We start from the raw sequence: 15,101 nt of genomic DNA, 5'->3' as shown, positions 1-15,101 counted from the left end.
AGGTTTGAGTTATTACACTGATATTCACATATCGTTCAAGATGTCAAAACGAGTCATTCAACTGAATTATAGAGAATCTTAGATGCATCAGAACAGATCATATAAAGTCTTACAGAAATCATTCAGGACCAAAGTGACATGCAACATAAAACAGTCTTTTAAAACAAGCGCATCTACTTAGACTAACATATTTCATAATTGACACATATGGGATTATCGTGCTTTACTTTTACTGTTGTGGTTATTAAAGTAACACGCGGCTCTATTTACGCTTCAGCTCCGTCAATTCTATTTGTATGATTTTACTCCATTAATTTGAATTTATATAACGATTTATCCTTTTTATTTCTTTTGTCTCTTTCACTCTCTTCACCACTTTATTCTGCTCTTTTTCATCTCTTTTATTTTGCTTGAAAAAGGTTTTAAACTCTGCTTCTGATTTTAAATTGACGTCTTTTCATTTGGTCTCTGTGTTGTTTTTAATGTCCCTGAACAGCATCTTGAATCTACCTGCTGTCGTACTTACGCTTCCATTTACTTTCCACCAAACATATTGAAATTAAAACATGACACATTCATTTTCTCGCTGTGTATTCGCTCTAAATATGCGCAAGGTCCTTCGCAGTAATTGCCACAGAACACTACGTCCCTGCGTGACCTCTGTCCTCCTCTACTTTGTGCCTTTCACCTCCATCCGAGTGAACGAGCGCGGAGATTATTCTAAAGCATTTTGTTGCACTATAAGCTCTTCCTGACATCTGTGCAAAAAACAAAAAGATTTAATTCTAAGCAGTGAGGAGAAAAGCTGTTTTTGTTCATGCACATTACACATTATGGCTGCAGTATAACGAGGAGTAAACTTTAAACTTGCAGAAGCTCTCAAATATATTTACCTCATCATAGTAAAGCGCTCTTACTGTGATGAATTTAGCATCAAGCGAAACATTGCAAATGAAGATTAATCTTAAACTGTAACGTGTTTATGTTTATGTGTCAACTGCACATGCACCGCACGTCACACTGCCACACACACACACACACACACACAAACACACGAGTGAAAAAGTGAGATTAAATATCCACACACTTACCTCGTTTTGAGAATATTCAAAAATTGTAAAATCTCTGAGAACTGTATCAACCTTAAGGCCCTTAAAAATCTCAAGCCTGCGAGAGGGGGAAAAAAGAGCATAAAGAAATTAGCACGTAAGATTAATAAAAACATCAACAGTAGTCGTTGAGCATCGTACCTTTCATACTCTCATCCATGTTTATCAGCTTCAATGGATTCATATTGATTAATAAAAGAAACTCTGACTGATCAGAAGTTCATAAAAGAAACATTTTGGAATATGTAGAGAAGATAAAAAATAAATAAAAACAAGCTCTGCATCCTGGATCTCTCTTCCTCTAACCTCTCGCTGCTTTAATCTCAGGAGCCTCCGGCATCTACCTGCATCTTTCCTGCCGGATAAAAAACTCTGAACGTGGACGAGATGAAAACCTGGATTAAAGTGAAGACAGGTGGAAGCTGTCACGGGCAAATTGAACGAGTAAACAGTTGTGACGTCAAATCCTAAATTTGAGAGGAAGAGGGGAAAAAATGGAGCCTGTTGCCAAGACTTCAAGGACGAAATAACACCGATAAAACCAGCAGCCACAACGCGAGCCTGAGGGTTTGTATCGACCAACGTTAAAGCAACTCATACATTTCATTTATAACCATTTCACTGCCACTGTCGTCCAATTCAACATCTACAAAAGTAACCCGTCAAGCAGAATAATGCATATTCTCTGTTGTGTTTCAGTATTTGGGTGCAGTGCAGTAAACAACCTGGTAAAAGAAAGTTCCCACCGCAGTTTAAAAGCCACATGATTCATGGTTGAATATAAAAAACTGTATCCACTGCAGAGTCGCTGCTGCATCAACAATTAAAAGCCTCCTCAGCCAAGAGTGAAGTCAAGTCAAATCCATCCCCACATGCATTAATCGTGCAGATGAATTTCCCTGCTTGGGAACACTGGTGCCAAGTGACACAAATCAAAGATGTTACGGGCAGGCATTCAGATAAAATATATTTATATATATAAATAATCTTTTTGGAGAATGCCGTGCCTCGCCAAATCGTTTTATTTTTTTTTTCATTTCGAGTGAGCGTTTGCCAGCTGGGGATCATAATACGGATCAAATCCTGAACTTGAACCTGCTCCAGCTGACACACAGCGTCCAAAGAGTTCTGGACGTGCCAGCGCTCAGCTTTAGGGGAGATTTCCCCCTCGATGGTTCCCACGTCCCGCAGGTCTTACCCCAGTAGGAGATTACATGGAAGCATGCACCCAATCTGTAGCAGATGCCGTCCTGGTCCTCTTTGTCACAGTCCTGCCCGTGGCCCGTCCTGACCCGGTAGCCCTTCTGGAAGAGCTCCCCGGTCGACTTCTTCCGTCTTCTCGGGTTGCTCACAGTCTGAGTCTGTGTGCCTCCGTCGGGCGCCCTGTACACCAACATCTTGGTGGGAATCATGTCTGGAAATTTCTCGCCCTTAGGTTTCCAAAGTAAAGTCCAGAATCTGCTTCACATCCCACTCCTTACGCGTCTGCATCCACTTTGACACATGCCACAGAAACAAATGTGATCCTCCTCCAAAGAGAAAAAAACGATTCTCCTCAGACCTTGATGGCGATGCACTGCGTTCAGTGAGCTTAAAGCAAACCCCTTTCCCATCAGGATATTAGAGCGTAAGCTCCTTTAGGATTCATCCAGAGAAAGGAAGAGGCCAGACAGCGAGTCTGTCCATCAGCTGGCTTCTCAGTGTAACCTACATCTCATCCCTGTAACCCTGCAACGGCTCCTGTCAAACCAAATTTCATTCTCTCATCTTAGACAAGAACAGCGCGTGTCTGTGATCTCGTGTTTACAGCAGGAAACAAAGCGATGTGAAAGGCCGGCAAAGCCGTGTACGGAAAAATTAGAGGCTTTGGCAACTGCTGGGTTTTTCTGTGGATTTAGTGATTCTGCAATAATCCTTAAATTAATCACAGCTGATGTAACAACTGCTATTGTATCTGACATTAAAACCAAATGTGCAGCACGAAACATGTAGAAGCCGACGGAGAGCTGCAGTCTCCAAAGTCCATTAAATCTGAAATGTGAATTAAAGCTGGGAAGTGTGTCACTTCTGCTTTCTGCAAAGTACTGAATACATTCTGAACAATGAGCGGTGGCCTCCACACAGAGTGGTTCATATTTCAAATGAAGAACTAGGATATTTATTTCCCTTCTAATTGAGTTTCGTAGGAATATTTTCAGAAACATATTTAATGTTTCTGAAGACAAAAATCTAATAGAGAAAAGTATGTATGTGATATTATTATATATTCCAGTAATAATCTTGAAATTATTTTTTTTTAAACTAGTGATGCCAAAGTGATACCAAAGTTTGCTTTTGATGACATGTTTCTTGAAGTAAAAAATGAATCTTTGTGATGAGTTTGACCCCAAACAACTGAAAACAAAGGCAATGAAACGTCGTAAATGCAGCTAACAGTGATGCAGACTCTCCACACAGCTGCACATCCCCTCTACATGTACAATAATACCACGAGACGAGCGCTCTCCCTTATGTCCACTAGGTGACACCAGCAACCACCACTTCCTCCGAGTCATTGTTGTGACACCAGGAGTCAGGGAGCATCAGCTCAGGGAACAAACACATTATGTAACTGTTCTTATCAAGATGTCACGGTGTCACAGTGACTGTGGAGCCGAGTGTGTTCAGCGCTGTCAGAGGAGCTGGTGGCTCCTCAGCTGACGAGAGAAGAGAACGCAGCCAAAACACGAGAACAAAACAAAGATCCTGTTTAATCCTCTAATTCCTCTCAGACCTCTCCGAGTGATGAGCTTCACACTTTCAGCAGATTGACTCTTTTCACTTCTATTCTATCTCCCAACAAAGCCTGTTTCCTTCTTCTTTCAATCAGAGCAGGATTTCATTTGAGCTGGAAAGACCGGCAGCACAAAACTCACAGACGTCAACACATGGTGAAAAATACATTTCCATTCAAAACCACTCCCACATGTGCCTGTTTAGATGGCACACCCTGAACAGCCATGTAATGTTCAATAGTGCTGCCCACGTAAGTCACCGCAAAACACCAACAAGATTCCTCTTTGCAGCTTTAGTGACTGAGGTCATCTATAAGTGTTCGACTACGGCTGTTACACACAGTGATTCCACCAGGTGGCACCACAGGCTGCTGGGAAATGTTAAGCTCGAGCTCAGAAGATCCCCTGAACAGTTCTTCGGTGAGTAAAGGTGAGCGTCCTTACCGAGCCAGCTCCTGTTCAGGTACACCGACACGAACACCGGAGGAACCGTGAAGAAGTCCACCACCGAGTTCACCTCCAGCCAGAACCACAGCTTGTCGTTGGCAGCGATGAACTGCAGAGACGAGAATGAGAATAGGAACAACGAACTTCATTCATATCAAACAATGGTGCAAAGTGCTTTGAAAGGAAGAGGAGGAAAAGTCATAAAAGTGTAGATAAGAAGCAAAGTCAAGCTTTTGCAAAGAGAAATGTTTTAATAAGGGATTTAAAGTTTAATGTTCAAAGTTCAATGGCAGTAAATTCCATCATGTGGAGGCTCTAAGGGAAAGAGCTCGGCCACCCTTTGTTACAAGGTGAGACCTGGGAGTAACCAGCAGGGCTCCAGTGTTAGAGAGGTACCAGTGAAATCTGAACTTTCCATGACCACTAATGCTCAAACTTTACAAATATTGAAATTGTACACAACGTTCATACATATCTTTTTCGAGTGTTTATACTATTTACATACTGTTTCCCATTTTTATTGGCAATAAACCCCAATTCTGATATTCACGTGCAAGGTCGTTTAAGGCCTTTTAGGTGAGCTATGACATTTTAAAATCAAATTAACAGGAAGTAAGTGTAGGGAGGAAACCTCATAGGTGATGGGTATATGGGTATTCCTCTTTTTCCCTAGTGACAAAATATGAGAAGCAGCGTTTTGTACATGTAAAAGACGATGGAGGGAGCTCTGGCTGATGAAGATGCATGTATCGAAGGTGAGATCAGCAGAGATCAGAGCAGGAATCAGCGACTTCAGTTGGACTTACGCGGAGGCCGAAGTACAGCAGGAAGAACACGTTGAACGCCATGTCGATCTGCAGCGTGAAGTCTTTGTAGAAGTTGTGACAGGACTCGATGGGACTGTTGGAGACAGAAACACAGCGAGTTCATGTCTAAAGAAAGAAGTGACAGTCAAGTGAGCAAAGTGTTGGTAACAACTCAACTCAGTGAAATAAGTGAACATGTTTTTTCAGAGTTTTTCAAGACAAATAAAGTATAAAAAGATGCATTCTTCTTTTCCCTGAAAGTGCATTTTGTAAGATTCCCAAAAAGAGGAGAAACTGACGTGTTCAAAAGTGCAATATTTTCCCAATGTTTTTCTGTTGAGAAAGGACATGCAGTCATGACCACGCAAGCATTAAGTCGTGGAGACACTTGATTAACCCTTAAATAACTGCAAAACAACGTGTGATATATTGCATCATGAAAACGGCTCTGTTTTCCTCTCAGGCCGGAGTTTCCCATCTCGTCCACAACACTTCAGGTCAATGTGAAGCGGGATCGAGCGGCAGAGTGGCAGACGCAGTGGTTTAAGGGTTAAGTGCATGCAGGGTTCATGTCTTCAGGCAGCCAAAGCAAATGCAATGAAGTCTCACCCTCAAAAGGCTCGTATCTGGCACCAAGAATTCAAATAAAGAGAAATGATTAACCATGTGAATGTGAGTGTAATAGGTTAGAATGATTGTTTAGTGAAATTCACGTCCTGGAAGCTGCTGGAGACAAACAGTTAGTTAGTTAGTGTCCAGCCCTGAGCTGTTTGCGTTAATACAAATATTGACACAGGGACTTTTTTCGACAGTTTGAAGCTTCTAAAATGTGAGATGTGACTGTTTTCTGCACTAGATTTGAAACTGAATTATCGTTTTCCAGCCCTGTGATACAACAGCGACCTGTAGCTGTACGCCGCCTATCGCCCCCAGTCGGGATTAGCTCCAGCTGCCCCCCACAACCATTACAGGATAAATGGTGTAGATAATAGATGGATCATATCCACAATCTTAACATGAACTCATCATGAAAATATTCAAAGCAGCAGGTTAGAGGGAAATAAATTATTTCTGCAACAGGAAGAGTTTTAATGCTTTTGTGTTGCAGAACTATATTCTGACATAACTACAATCTTTGCTTTTATTCTCATCAATAAGTGGATAGTTTAACTTTATTTGTTTTTCCAAATACAATAATCTGGAAAGACAAAATGACTCTGCAGTTCACAGACGAGTGATTTCTGATGATACGATGATATGAACACATATTGTTTTCTTTTGAGAGGTCACGAGATCAAAAACCTTTGGATCCACTGCCCTAAGGTCACTGTGGATGAATTTCTTTCCTATGTCCAGTTCCTGTTTCTCCGCAGCGTGTTAGTGTTGCAGGTCACTCTCACCTTGTTTGTTTTCCCTCTGCAGTGTTAGTCTTATTCCACCTGTACGATCCCTTCAACAGCTTCACTGATGCACACAACAACACTCAGCAGCTACAATCTCCCCTGTGCTGTTTAATACCACTCGGATTAAAAGCAAATTGCTTTTGTGATGTAAAAAAAATAAAACTAATAACTCCCTTTGATAAAATATTGTCCTGGTGAAGTTCATGAGGTGACATTAAAATACTTCGGGGGGGATTATTGTGAATGTGATGCACAGCAGTGACTCTGGGTTGATCTTGGTTGATGATGGAGCAGTAGACCTTTGACTCCATGTGTTAATCGGTAAAAGCCTTATTTACACAAACATTACTTTATTATTATATCATGTAAATATGTGGAGATCTGACACATCTCAGTTTTTTAATGGAAACTTTAAATGATGGATTATTCGTACTTTTTTTGTAATTTACTGGTTTACGTAGACTTTCAATGACAAAGGAACAAGAATAAGTTGGAATAGATGTTTACATGTAGAAAGACTGTATTATATATCACTATATGTTTTATTTCTTACACTATTCTGCTGTATTGGTGTGTATAAATAGTAAACAATATATTTTTCTACCTTGAACTAAACTGAAAGATTAGTACATTATTAAAGGCTCCTTGTGTTTTTATTGGATTTGGCTTCCTGGTAGCTTTATATACTGCATATAAAGGAAAAAGAAATGTCAGATTTATAGATAAGATAATATCACAGATAGGTTTGTGCCCGAAAATGACGTGTGTTAGATAAGGACTAACACACGTCAAACTAAAAAGAACCTGGACTTTTTGGATCCTGCTCATGGGAAGAGGGAAACTATTATTCACGAAGAGGATGTTGTCTTGCTTTGGAAAAAACGTTTTCAAACTACAGCGGCTGATTTGTTTGGTTTTGGTCGGCTTCCTTCTTCTAATTGGACCGTGTGAATGGCTGCGTCAGATCTTTGTACGTTTGTTTTACATCCACACACTTTTCATTAAATTATCACATTCATCTTTCTTTAATCTGCTTAATAACAATAGAAAAACCTAACCAGGCTCCTTTGTGTCACCTCTAAAAATAGTCGTAGCGCGTTGGTTAGTTCTGCCCTCATTCACCGTGATGAGACCTCAGCTCTGTAAATCCCTGTCACAGCAGGGTGACCGAGCGGAGACAGACCTGCAGAGCCTCATAATGAAGTTCCAGTGGGTCTGGTTTGGAGGAGCTAAGCCTGTTATGGATCACAGACCCGCTCTGGTCCACAGTGGCACCGCTGTCTCTCCTGCTCATTCGGTTCAGAGTCACATCAAACAGGATCGACCAGCTCCTTTACTTAAAGGTTTTCTAATCAGCATAATTACACCGACAAATAATCAAATGACTGTGAGTTATGTCAAATAGGATGTTCCAGTTGAAGCCTAAAAATAATCACAGAACAAATTAAAAATGTAAGTTCTACATATTTTTAAGCCTCTATCTGCTCACAATTTTTCCTAAAGCATTTAATAAAATCAACTGAAGAGATGGTGATATGTCAATGTTTTGTTTTTAAAAGTCAGTTATAGGTTTAACACGATAATATGACAGACTGTGAGTTTGTTGTTGATGTTAGCTTGTTGTGGTGATTTCTGCCCCCTAGTGGGAAAAATAACAACATATTTTTGGAATAATATTTCAAATCAGCTTTAAATATTTTGGGAGACGGACACAACTCATGAATCCTGACTCTCGGCTCTGCTTTAACGCTGATGAAGCAAAGAGGAGTGTGGTACGCTCCATGTTCATCTTCACTTACAAATAACAGGACACAACCGAAGTCCCTGAGGACGTTTCATCATCACTGGGCAGCTCGTAGATCAGTGAATGTGTTGATGTCTTTCTCTCTCTTTCTCTCTGTTGCTTTGAGCCGGGTCGGGCCTGCCAGTCACAGAACTGCCTCAGCAGCCCCACGGGACTAATTACAGGAAGGGCTGTATCTCTTACAGTCTGCTGCCACTTACATGGACACCAGAGAGCCGCTAACTGGCTGCTCTTTGGCTTTAAGTACTGAGCTTGTTGGGCCGACAGGTAGTGAGAGAATCCTGTTCGAATAATAGAGAGACGTTGATGAGACGGAGTAATAACTAGGACACAGGGTGTCGTGGGATGAATGCGAAGATCAGTGTCAACGGCAGCTGTGGAATCAACCCTGGAAGTGTAACGATTCCCCGACTTGTGCGTGAAAAGGTTAAAGAGAGGGGTCAAAGGTCGTCCTTCATCAGGTGACAAGGTATCGGGCGCTGCGATGAGCATGTTCTGAGAACAGGAGGCCACAGATGGCAGTGGCGGGGATGTAACTCTACCTGAGCTTGTCCAGATAATGAAATGAGATCATGCTCGCAAACCACATCAGAGCGTGCCGAGCCCTCAGCTGGATGCGGTCTTATGAAATAACCTGAGCGCTTACCGCCAGGACCACGAGGCCAGATTACATGAGTTTATGGCCCATTTTCCCATCTCTTGACTCCCTTTGGGCTTTGATAAAAGCTTTTATCCCGGCGGTGTTTTTTCTCCCCATGTCTTTAATGGCACATCCTGTCCAAACACCAGCAGGCTGCAGTAACAGCCCACTGTGGCACACAGAGCTAAAGGGTCTTCCGCTTCCTCTAATTTGATGAGCGATGGTGATTGTGTTGGACAGGAACTTTGGTCTTTCCTGCCTGTGTGAGTGCCTGATCCCTTCATTACACAGAATAAGCACATTTCATCTGTGGCTATAAGGAAAGAGCCGTTCACCTGGAATAAAACAACCAGCGTATATATGAGGATTTATAGGAAAGAGTTAACGGCTGAAGTTTTTGAGGCATACATGTCTGAAACACATGTTATTCTTTTAATCTATCATTCAAATTTTCATGAAGAAGCAAAAATTGGAAAAAGAACATAATAACAATGGCATAATTACTACCTTTTTTATAATCAAACATTCATTCATTTTAATACTTTCTACCTTTTAATAAAACTACTGTAAACTTTAAGCTAAAGGACTCAGAGGACGTGGACAGGACATTTTAAATCCTCATTTTCATCCATCTACAGACCTGTTGTTTCCTTTGCCAAGAAAGTAAGTCCACTGCAGAAACAGGTGCTAGTTTTTGAAACTATGAGCCATAATAGCATCAGAATGATTTAACTAATAAGTTAGTAAAAATGTTACTTACTCAGAGGAATCTATGAAGTATATTACAAGCGCTCCAATGCTGAGAGCAAATACGAGGACCACCTGTAAAAGAGGAAAAACAAAGAAAGAAGATTTTTAATATTATAATGTTCTGCACTTCATTCCAACACTCAATGGTTTTCTGGGATTTAGAGCAGTTCACAAGAATATATTGCAAAATTCAAGTTACAGAGTGAACATAATATAAGAAAAACAAGCGCATGAAGGGGAAATAATAAAATATTAAGCATATTAGAAAAATGAAAATCGATAAATGTACAGAGAAACATAGGATGATGATTTTATAAAATCCAAATGCAGAAAATGAAACAACAACAATTAATAATCCAGTAAATCGTATTTTTAAGCAGACATCACCCTATTTGTAGAACTAATTCATTAATTGATTGACAAATGAATCTATAGATATATTGATGGAACACAGCTCTAAATCTTTTGTTCTGCAGCTGATGAACGTCTGAAATGTGTTTCATGGCATGTAGCCAATGTTTAATGTCTATTAATGAGCAATTATAGACCTGGGTTCGTCCTGTCAGTCTGTTCTGACTGTGGAGCAGCAGTGTCACAAACAGCCTCGTCAGTTACTGTAAATCTACACCTAAACAAACACACTCAGCTCAGCTCCGCGTGTAAATTGGCAGTGGGGGAGTGGGCGAGGTGACAGGAGGCTTTCACAGACACAAACAAGGAGGCTGAAGCTTCGGTGGCCTCATAATAAAAACCGGGGCATCGCTTTGACTCTGAGCCCTGGAGTAAGCTGAGAGACGTTCAGAGCAGACGGGGAGGCAGGCTGCAGGACAATAAAACATGAGATCCAGGGGTGTTGCCGCACAAAGCAGAGAGTCGTCGGGTGACAGCTCTGACACCGAGAGAGCTGGGGTGAAACTTAATCACAGCCGCTAATGCCACAGCAAATCAGACTAAAGTGTAAATACAAACAGAGGAATCAGCAAGTGGAGCATTTCACTTTGAGTTTGACAAAGCAGAGACAGAGCTGGAAGATTTTGCAGAAATGGAGGATAGAGGATACAAATCTCTGTTACCTAACTAGAGCACACTTCTCTTTACAAAGTAGGTTAAACTAAGCCACATGACTTTATATTTCACATTTTGCAGGGCAGCTGTTACAAAACACACTTTCTGCCATTTGGGTTAGAAAAGACCTAGATCTCTTTTTTTTTATTCTAACAACTTAATAGTGATTGTACATTATCGTCCATTGATAGTTAGGAGTCAAAAAGCACAGCGGCTCATTAGTGCTGTTGTGAAATGAGCGCCCTAATTTTGTCTTTTAAAAGCCGCAGCTAATGGAGACGAGGGCTCGAGCAGAGAGTCGCAGATATAATATGAAGAGAAAAGGTTTAAGCCAGACAAAGTTTTACATCGTGATACACACCAGCCGGTTTCCTGCGACCCTACCTGGCTCATCTGCTCAGAAATGACACAATGGCCGCCCTGAACAAGAAACCAAAGGCCATCCATAATGAATGAGCTCAACCCAATTCATTTCCATGATGTGAAAATGTATTGGGAACCTGCAACCACCGATGGCTCCGTAATGACAAAAAGCACTCGCATGCATTATTAATCGAGGGAAATCTCCTAATGCCTCTGACCATCCCTGGGTTAGACACTGGGAACAATGTTGGTGCAACCCTGGAAAATGTTAATGCCGCCTGCCGAGGAAGATTCAGCGATGGCAGTAAATAAAACACGCTGGCTGGAACAAAGAGGGGGGCGCTCATGACTTGGTTTGTCGATGAGCAGACGCCAGCGCTCATCATTCATCTCCGTCACAGGATAACGATGCATCACATCCGTACCTTCAGCCACATTCAGTCAGTCGCTGTTCATGGCTCCGCACACACAGAGACCCGGCTCGCTCAGAGTCACGGAGACGAACGACCACGACACAAGTCGCTCACAAGAGATCTGTGAGACGTTCATTTAATGTCACGAGCATTTACCCTTCACTTCATGTTGATTCAAAGGGACTGATGAAATGACTGTGTTTAAGAAAAACGTAGAAAGCTGTCTTAGATGAATGTTCCTGGGTCGTCAGAGCAAGTCCGATGATTTTAAACCAGTTCCTTCTCAAGAAGTCTAAACCTATTTAAGACCAAGTGCAAGTCACATTGAGACAAGTCAGACTCAAGTCTCGAGTCATTTGAGGTAATTCCAGGTATTAACATCAAGTCTTTAAAACTAAGTCACTGTTCAAGTCTCAAGTTTCCTGAAATATGTCGTGTTTCAAGCCAGACTGAGCAAGTTTTAAGTTATTTAAAACAATTCCAAGTCAATTATCGAGTGTGTGAGGTCAAATCAAGACACGTCCAGACTATGTGGTAACTGTACGACATAGTTTGCTATTTTGTTTTTATTGCTACAGGAATTTTTCAGGTCAGAACTTGAGGCTCTATTAATCACTTAAGCACTGACGCATAGAGGGCGTCATATGTAGAACAGATTTGCTTTTAATTCATGAAATAAATCTTTAAGAGGTCAAGTCACAGTCACATCTGACAATGACGAAAAGTAAAATCTTTCAAAAATCAAGTTCGAACTAATTTGACATCGCACTCAATTCATACACAATGTACAACTAAACCCGCTTTCTCAGACTTCCTCTAGGTCCACTTTCACAAGAGCTGATAACATCCCTGATGAGCCTGTACAGCATGAGACTGCCTCCACCAACAGGTCTGAGGCTTTCATGAGTCGACCAGAAAACATCAGAAAACCCACTCATGCTCCTCCACTCTTCCTGAAGTGTGACTCACCATCCATCAGTGTGAATAAACTGACAAAGAAACAGCAAATTCACCTGGGCTCAAAAAGCACTTCAACTCAAACTCCCTGATATTACAGACAATAATTATTCTCTTTTTGTGGATTATTATATTTGAAAATAACCAGAGGGAACAAAGGTTTTTTTCTGAACAGTTCTTAAGATAAAAAAAAAATAATAATACTGGTAAAAGACGATCAACATTAGTAGTTTAGTGAGATTGCAGTGAGCGTAATGTGCCAGTGCTGCAGTGGCTCAGTTAAATAAAATCAGGCTCATTGATATTCAGTTAAGGTAGAAACATGTTTTCGAGATTCTGCAGTGGGTGGTTGTTTTGCTCCGTGAGCTGTGAGCATCTAAAAACAGGATTCAGAAGAAGCAGGGGTCAGTTTGTTCCATATTCCCTGAAAGCTTGCGCTCACTGTGGGATCAGAGCTGTCAGCGGTGGGATGCCAGGGATTCGTGTGTGCAGTGGACTGACCGTCTTTGTCCGGTGCCCAGTCTGAGCTCTGTTATCCCCCGTGTCACATCCACATTCTGCATCTCTCAATTGAACTTAAAAGTCCAACGGAGCGTAAGTCCCTGACACGGTGTTCCTCATGGGTGACTCTCTGACCCGCAAAAGATTCCCCCAGGAACAGGGTGCTGCTTTCCAAAATAAAATGACCCTGAGGTCTGTCCTGGTGAATTCCAGCCAGCCCATCTGTCCGTCCTCACAGGCCACATTGATTAACAAGTCATCTTAATGTGCACAACAGAGGAGCAAAGATATATTCTGCATTTGTGTAGAGGAATTTACAAATTAAAATATTGATTACAAAACAAGTGAATGTCAAATTTCATTCTTTAGTTTTTTTCTTGAACTTGACTTAATTTTTTTTTTGTAGGTCAGCTCAATTTGAATCAAAAGATTTTTTCCGATATGCAAATTGCTTTTTTTGTTAGCTGATGAATTCCATGAACCAAATATATTGTCTCCCTCAACAAAGGATATTTCACAAATCCCAATATGCGATATTGTAATCATTAATTACAACCGCCAAGGAGGTTAAGTATTCAGCCATCTTTGTTTGTTTCAGACTGTGCATACAGACGGCCGAAATGACAGCCCCCACAAAGTTAAGCCAAAGCGTCTTGATCGCCCCCTGGTGGCTGGCTGCAGTATAAGTCAAGAACCCTAACTCCTCCATGTTCATGGGCGGAAAATAGACCAAATTGGTAAGTCAAAGTTAACAACAAAGATTGTTCCTGTCATTTAAGGTCATCTTCATCACTGATGTACGTTTGGTTTTAAATGGCTTCATTTCTAGACGGTGGGAGGATGAGGAGACACATCGTCCATCTTTATATACAATCTATATAGATTGTTGGTTTATTTGTGAGCAAAATTATGCAAAAACTTACAAATTTAGTTAATAGACAAGTTTGGTGGAAGGATCTGTCTTTTGCTTGAGAATAACCAATTTACATGTTGATGCAAATTAAGGGGTGGAACCAGTTTTTCAATTTCTTTAACTAGAAATCATTTAGATTTGTTAAAATGATCAGCATTAGCAGAGGCATGCGCTCTGAGTGACAGTTCTTTGTATTTTAATTTAGTTCCTCTTTTGACAGGCTGTGACACCCTGCAATCACCCTATCCATTAACATCACTGCACAATAATTTAATGAAGTGCATTTTGATTTGATGTTTGCGTGTCTCGAATAGATTAGGTAGGGCAGTAAAAATACTTTGGTAACAACCTTTGATTGTAGGCGTCACTGTCTAGATTGTCACTGTCTAACTCGACTCTGTGTTCAGGGCTCTTGCACAGTTTATCTTTCGTTCGGGGTGATATCAGCAAATTAGCATGTTCACTACAACAGCCATAAACGCCTCGGACAAAACACGCAGACACCAAATGAACACCCGAGACATTAACGGTGTCGTTGCAGTTGAACTGCAGGTGCTGCACAACTTCAGCCCCGCCAACCCCGAGCTATTGTTGTCGTAGTTCGACAGTTGACGGGCACTGACTGTCAAAGCAACATGACGGATGATGATTCCCACTGACCTTATTCTGACCTTTAGTAAATAAGTAACCTGGGAAGGAAGGAAGGAAGTAGGGAGGAAAATAAGGACGTAAGGATGTAAAAAAGGGGACTTAAGGAAGTAACAACTAGGAAGGACAGTCATGGGTGTGAGGACAATCACTTAATCTTAAAAATGTTGAACAAAAACTTTAAATCTTTCTTTGAGACAGACACTGTATGTTTTATTGTATGGTTTTTTTCTGTCTTTCAGTTTGAGAGCAGGATTGATTTATTTCATGTTCTGATTTTGTAATGCTCTCACTCAAATACTTGTGCTTATCCCGCCTGCGCTTCAGCTTCAGCTCTTCTCCTCGCGCTCACTCTGCTGCTGTGCGCACGGAAAACGTCTGCTCTCGGATTTCTCCTCTGCGCTTGGATTGTTTAAGTCAAGCAATAAAATGCCATATTTAGTGATGCAAAAGCAGCGTATATTAGAGTGCCAGCAGGGTTTTGAGTGAAAGCCTTACAAAATCAAGT

General features: G+C 41.1%; 1 protein-coding gene across 1 annotated transcript in view; it reads right to left on the bottom strand.

Moving 5' to 3' along the window:
* Positions 1 to 15,101, bottom strand: part of LOC118100200 (calcium-activated potassium channel subunit alpha-1-like) — a 71,403-nt gene that overhangs the window by 31,370 nt on the left and 24,932 nt on the right. The window contains 4 exon segments of the mRNA XM_035145024.2: positions 1,092 to 1,167; positions 4,328 to 4,439; positions 5,137 to 5,230; positions 9,744 to 9,805. Coding sequence (XP_035000915.1) covers positions 1,092 to 1,167; positions 4,328 to 4,439; positions 5,137 to 5,230; positions 9,744 to 9,805 — 344 coding nt within the window.

The sequence above is a fragment of the Hippoglossus stenolepis genome, chromosome 21, assembly GCF_022539355.2.
Source record: "Hippoglossus stenolepis isolate QCI-W04-F060 chromosome 21, HSTE1.2, whole genome shotgun sequence".
Classification (NCBI taxonomy): Eukaryota; Metazoa; Chordata; class Actinopteri; order Pleuronectiformes; family Pleuronectidae; genus Hippoglossus; species Hippoglossus stenolepis.
This window is presented reverse-complemented; position numbering and strand designations above follow the sequence as displayed.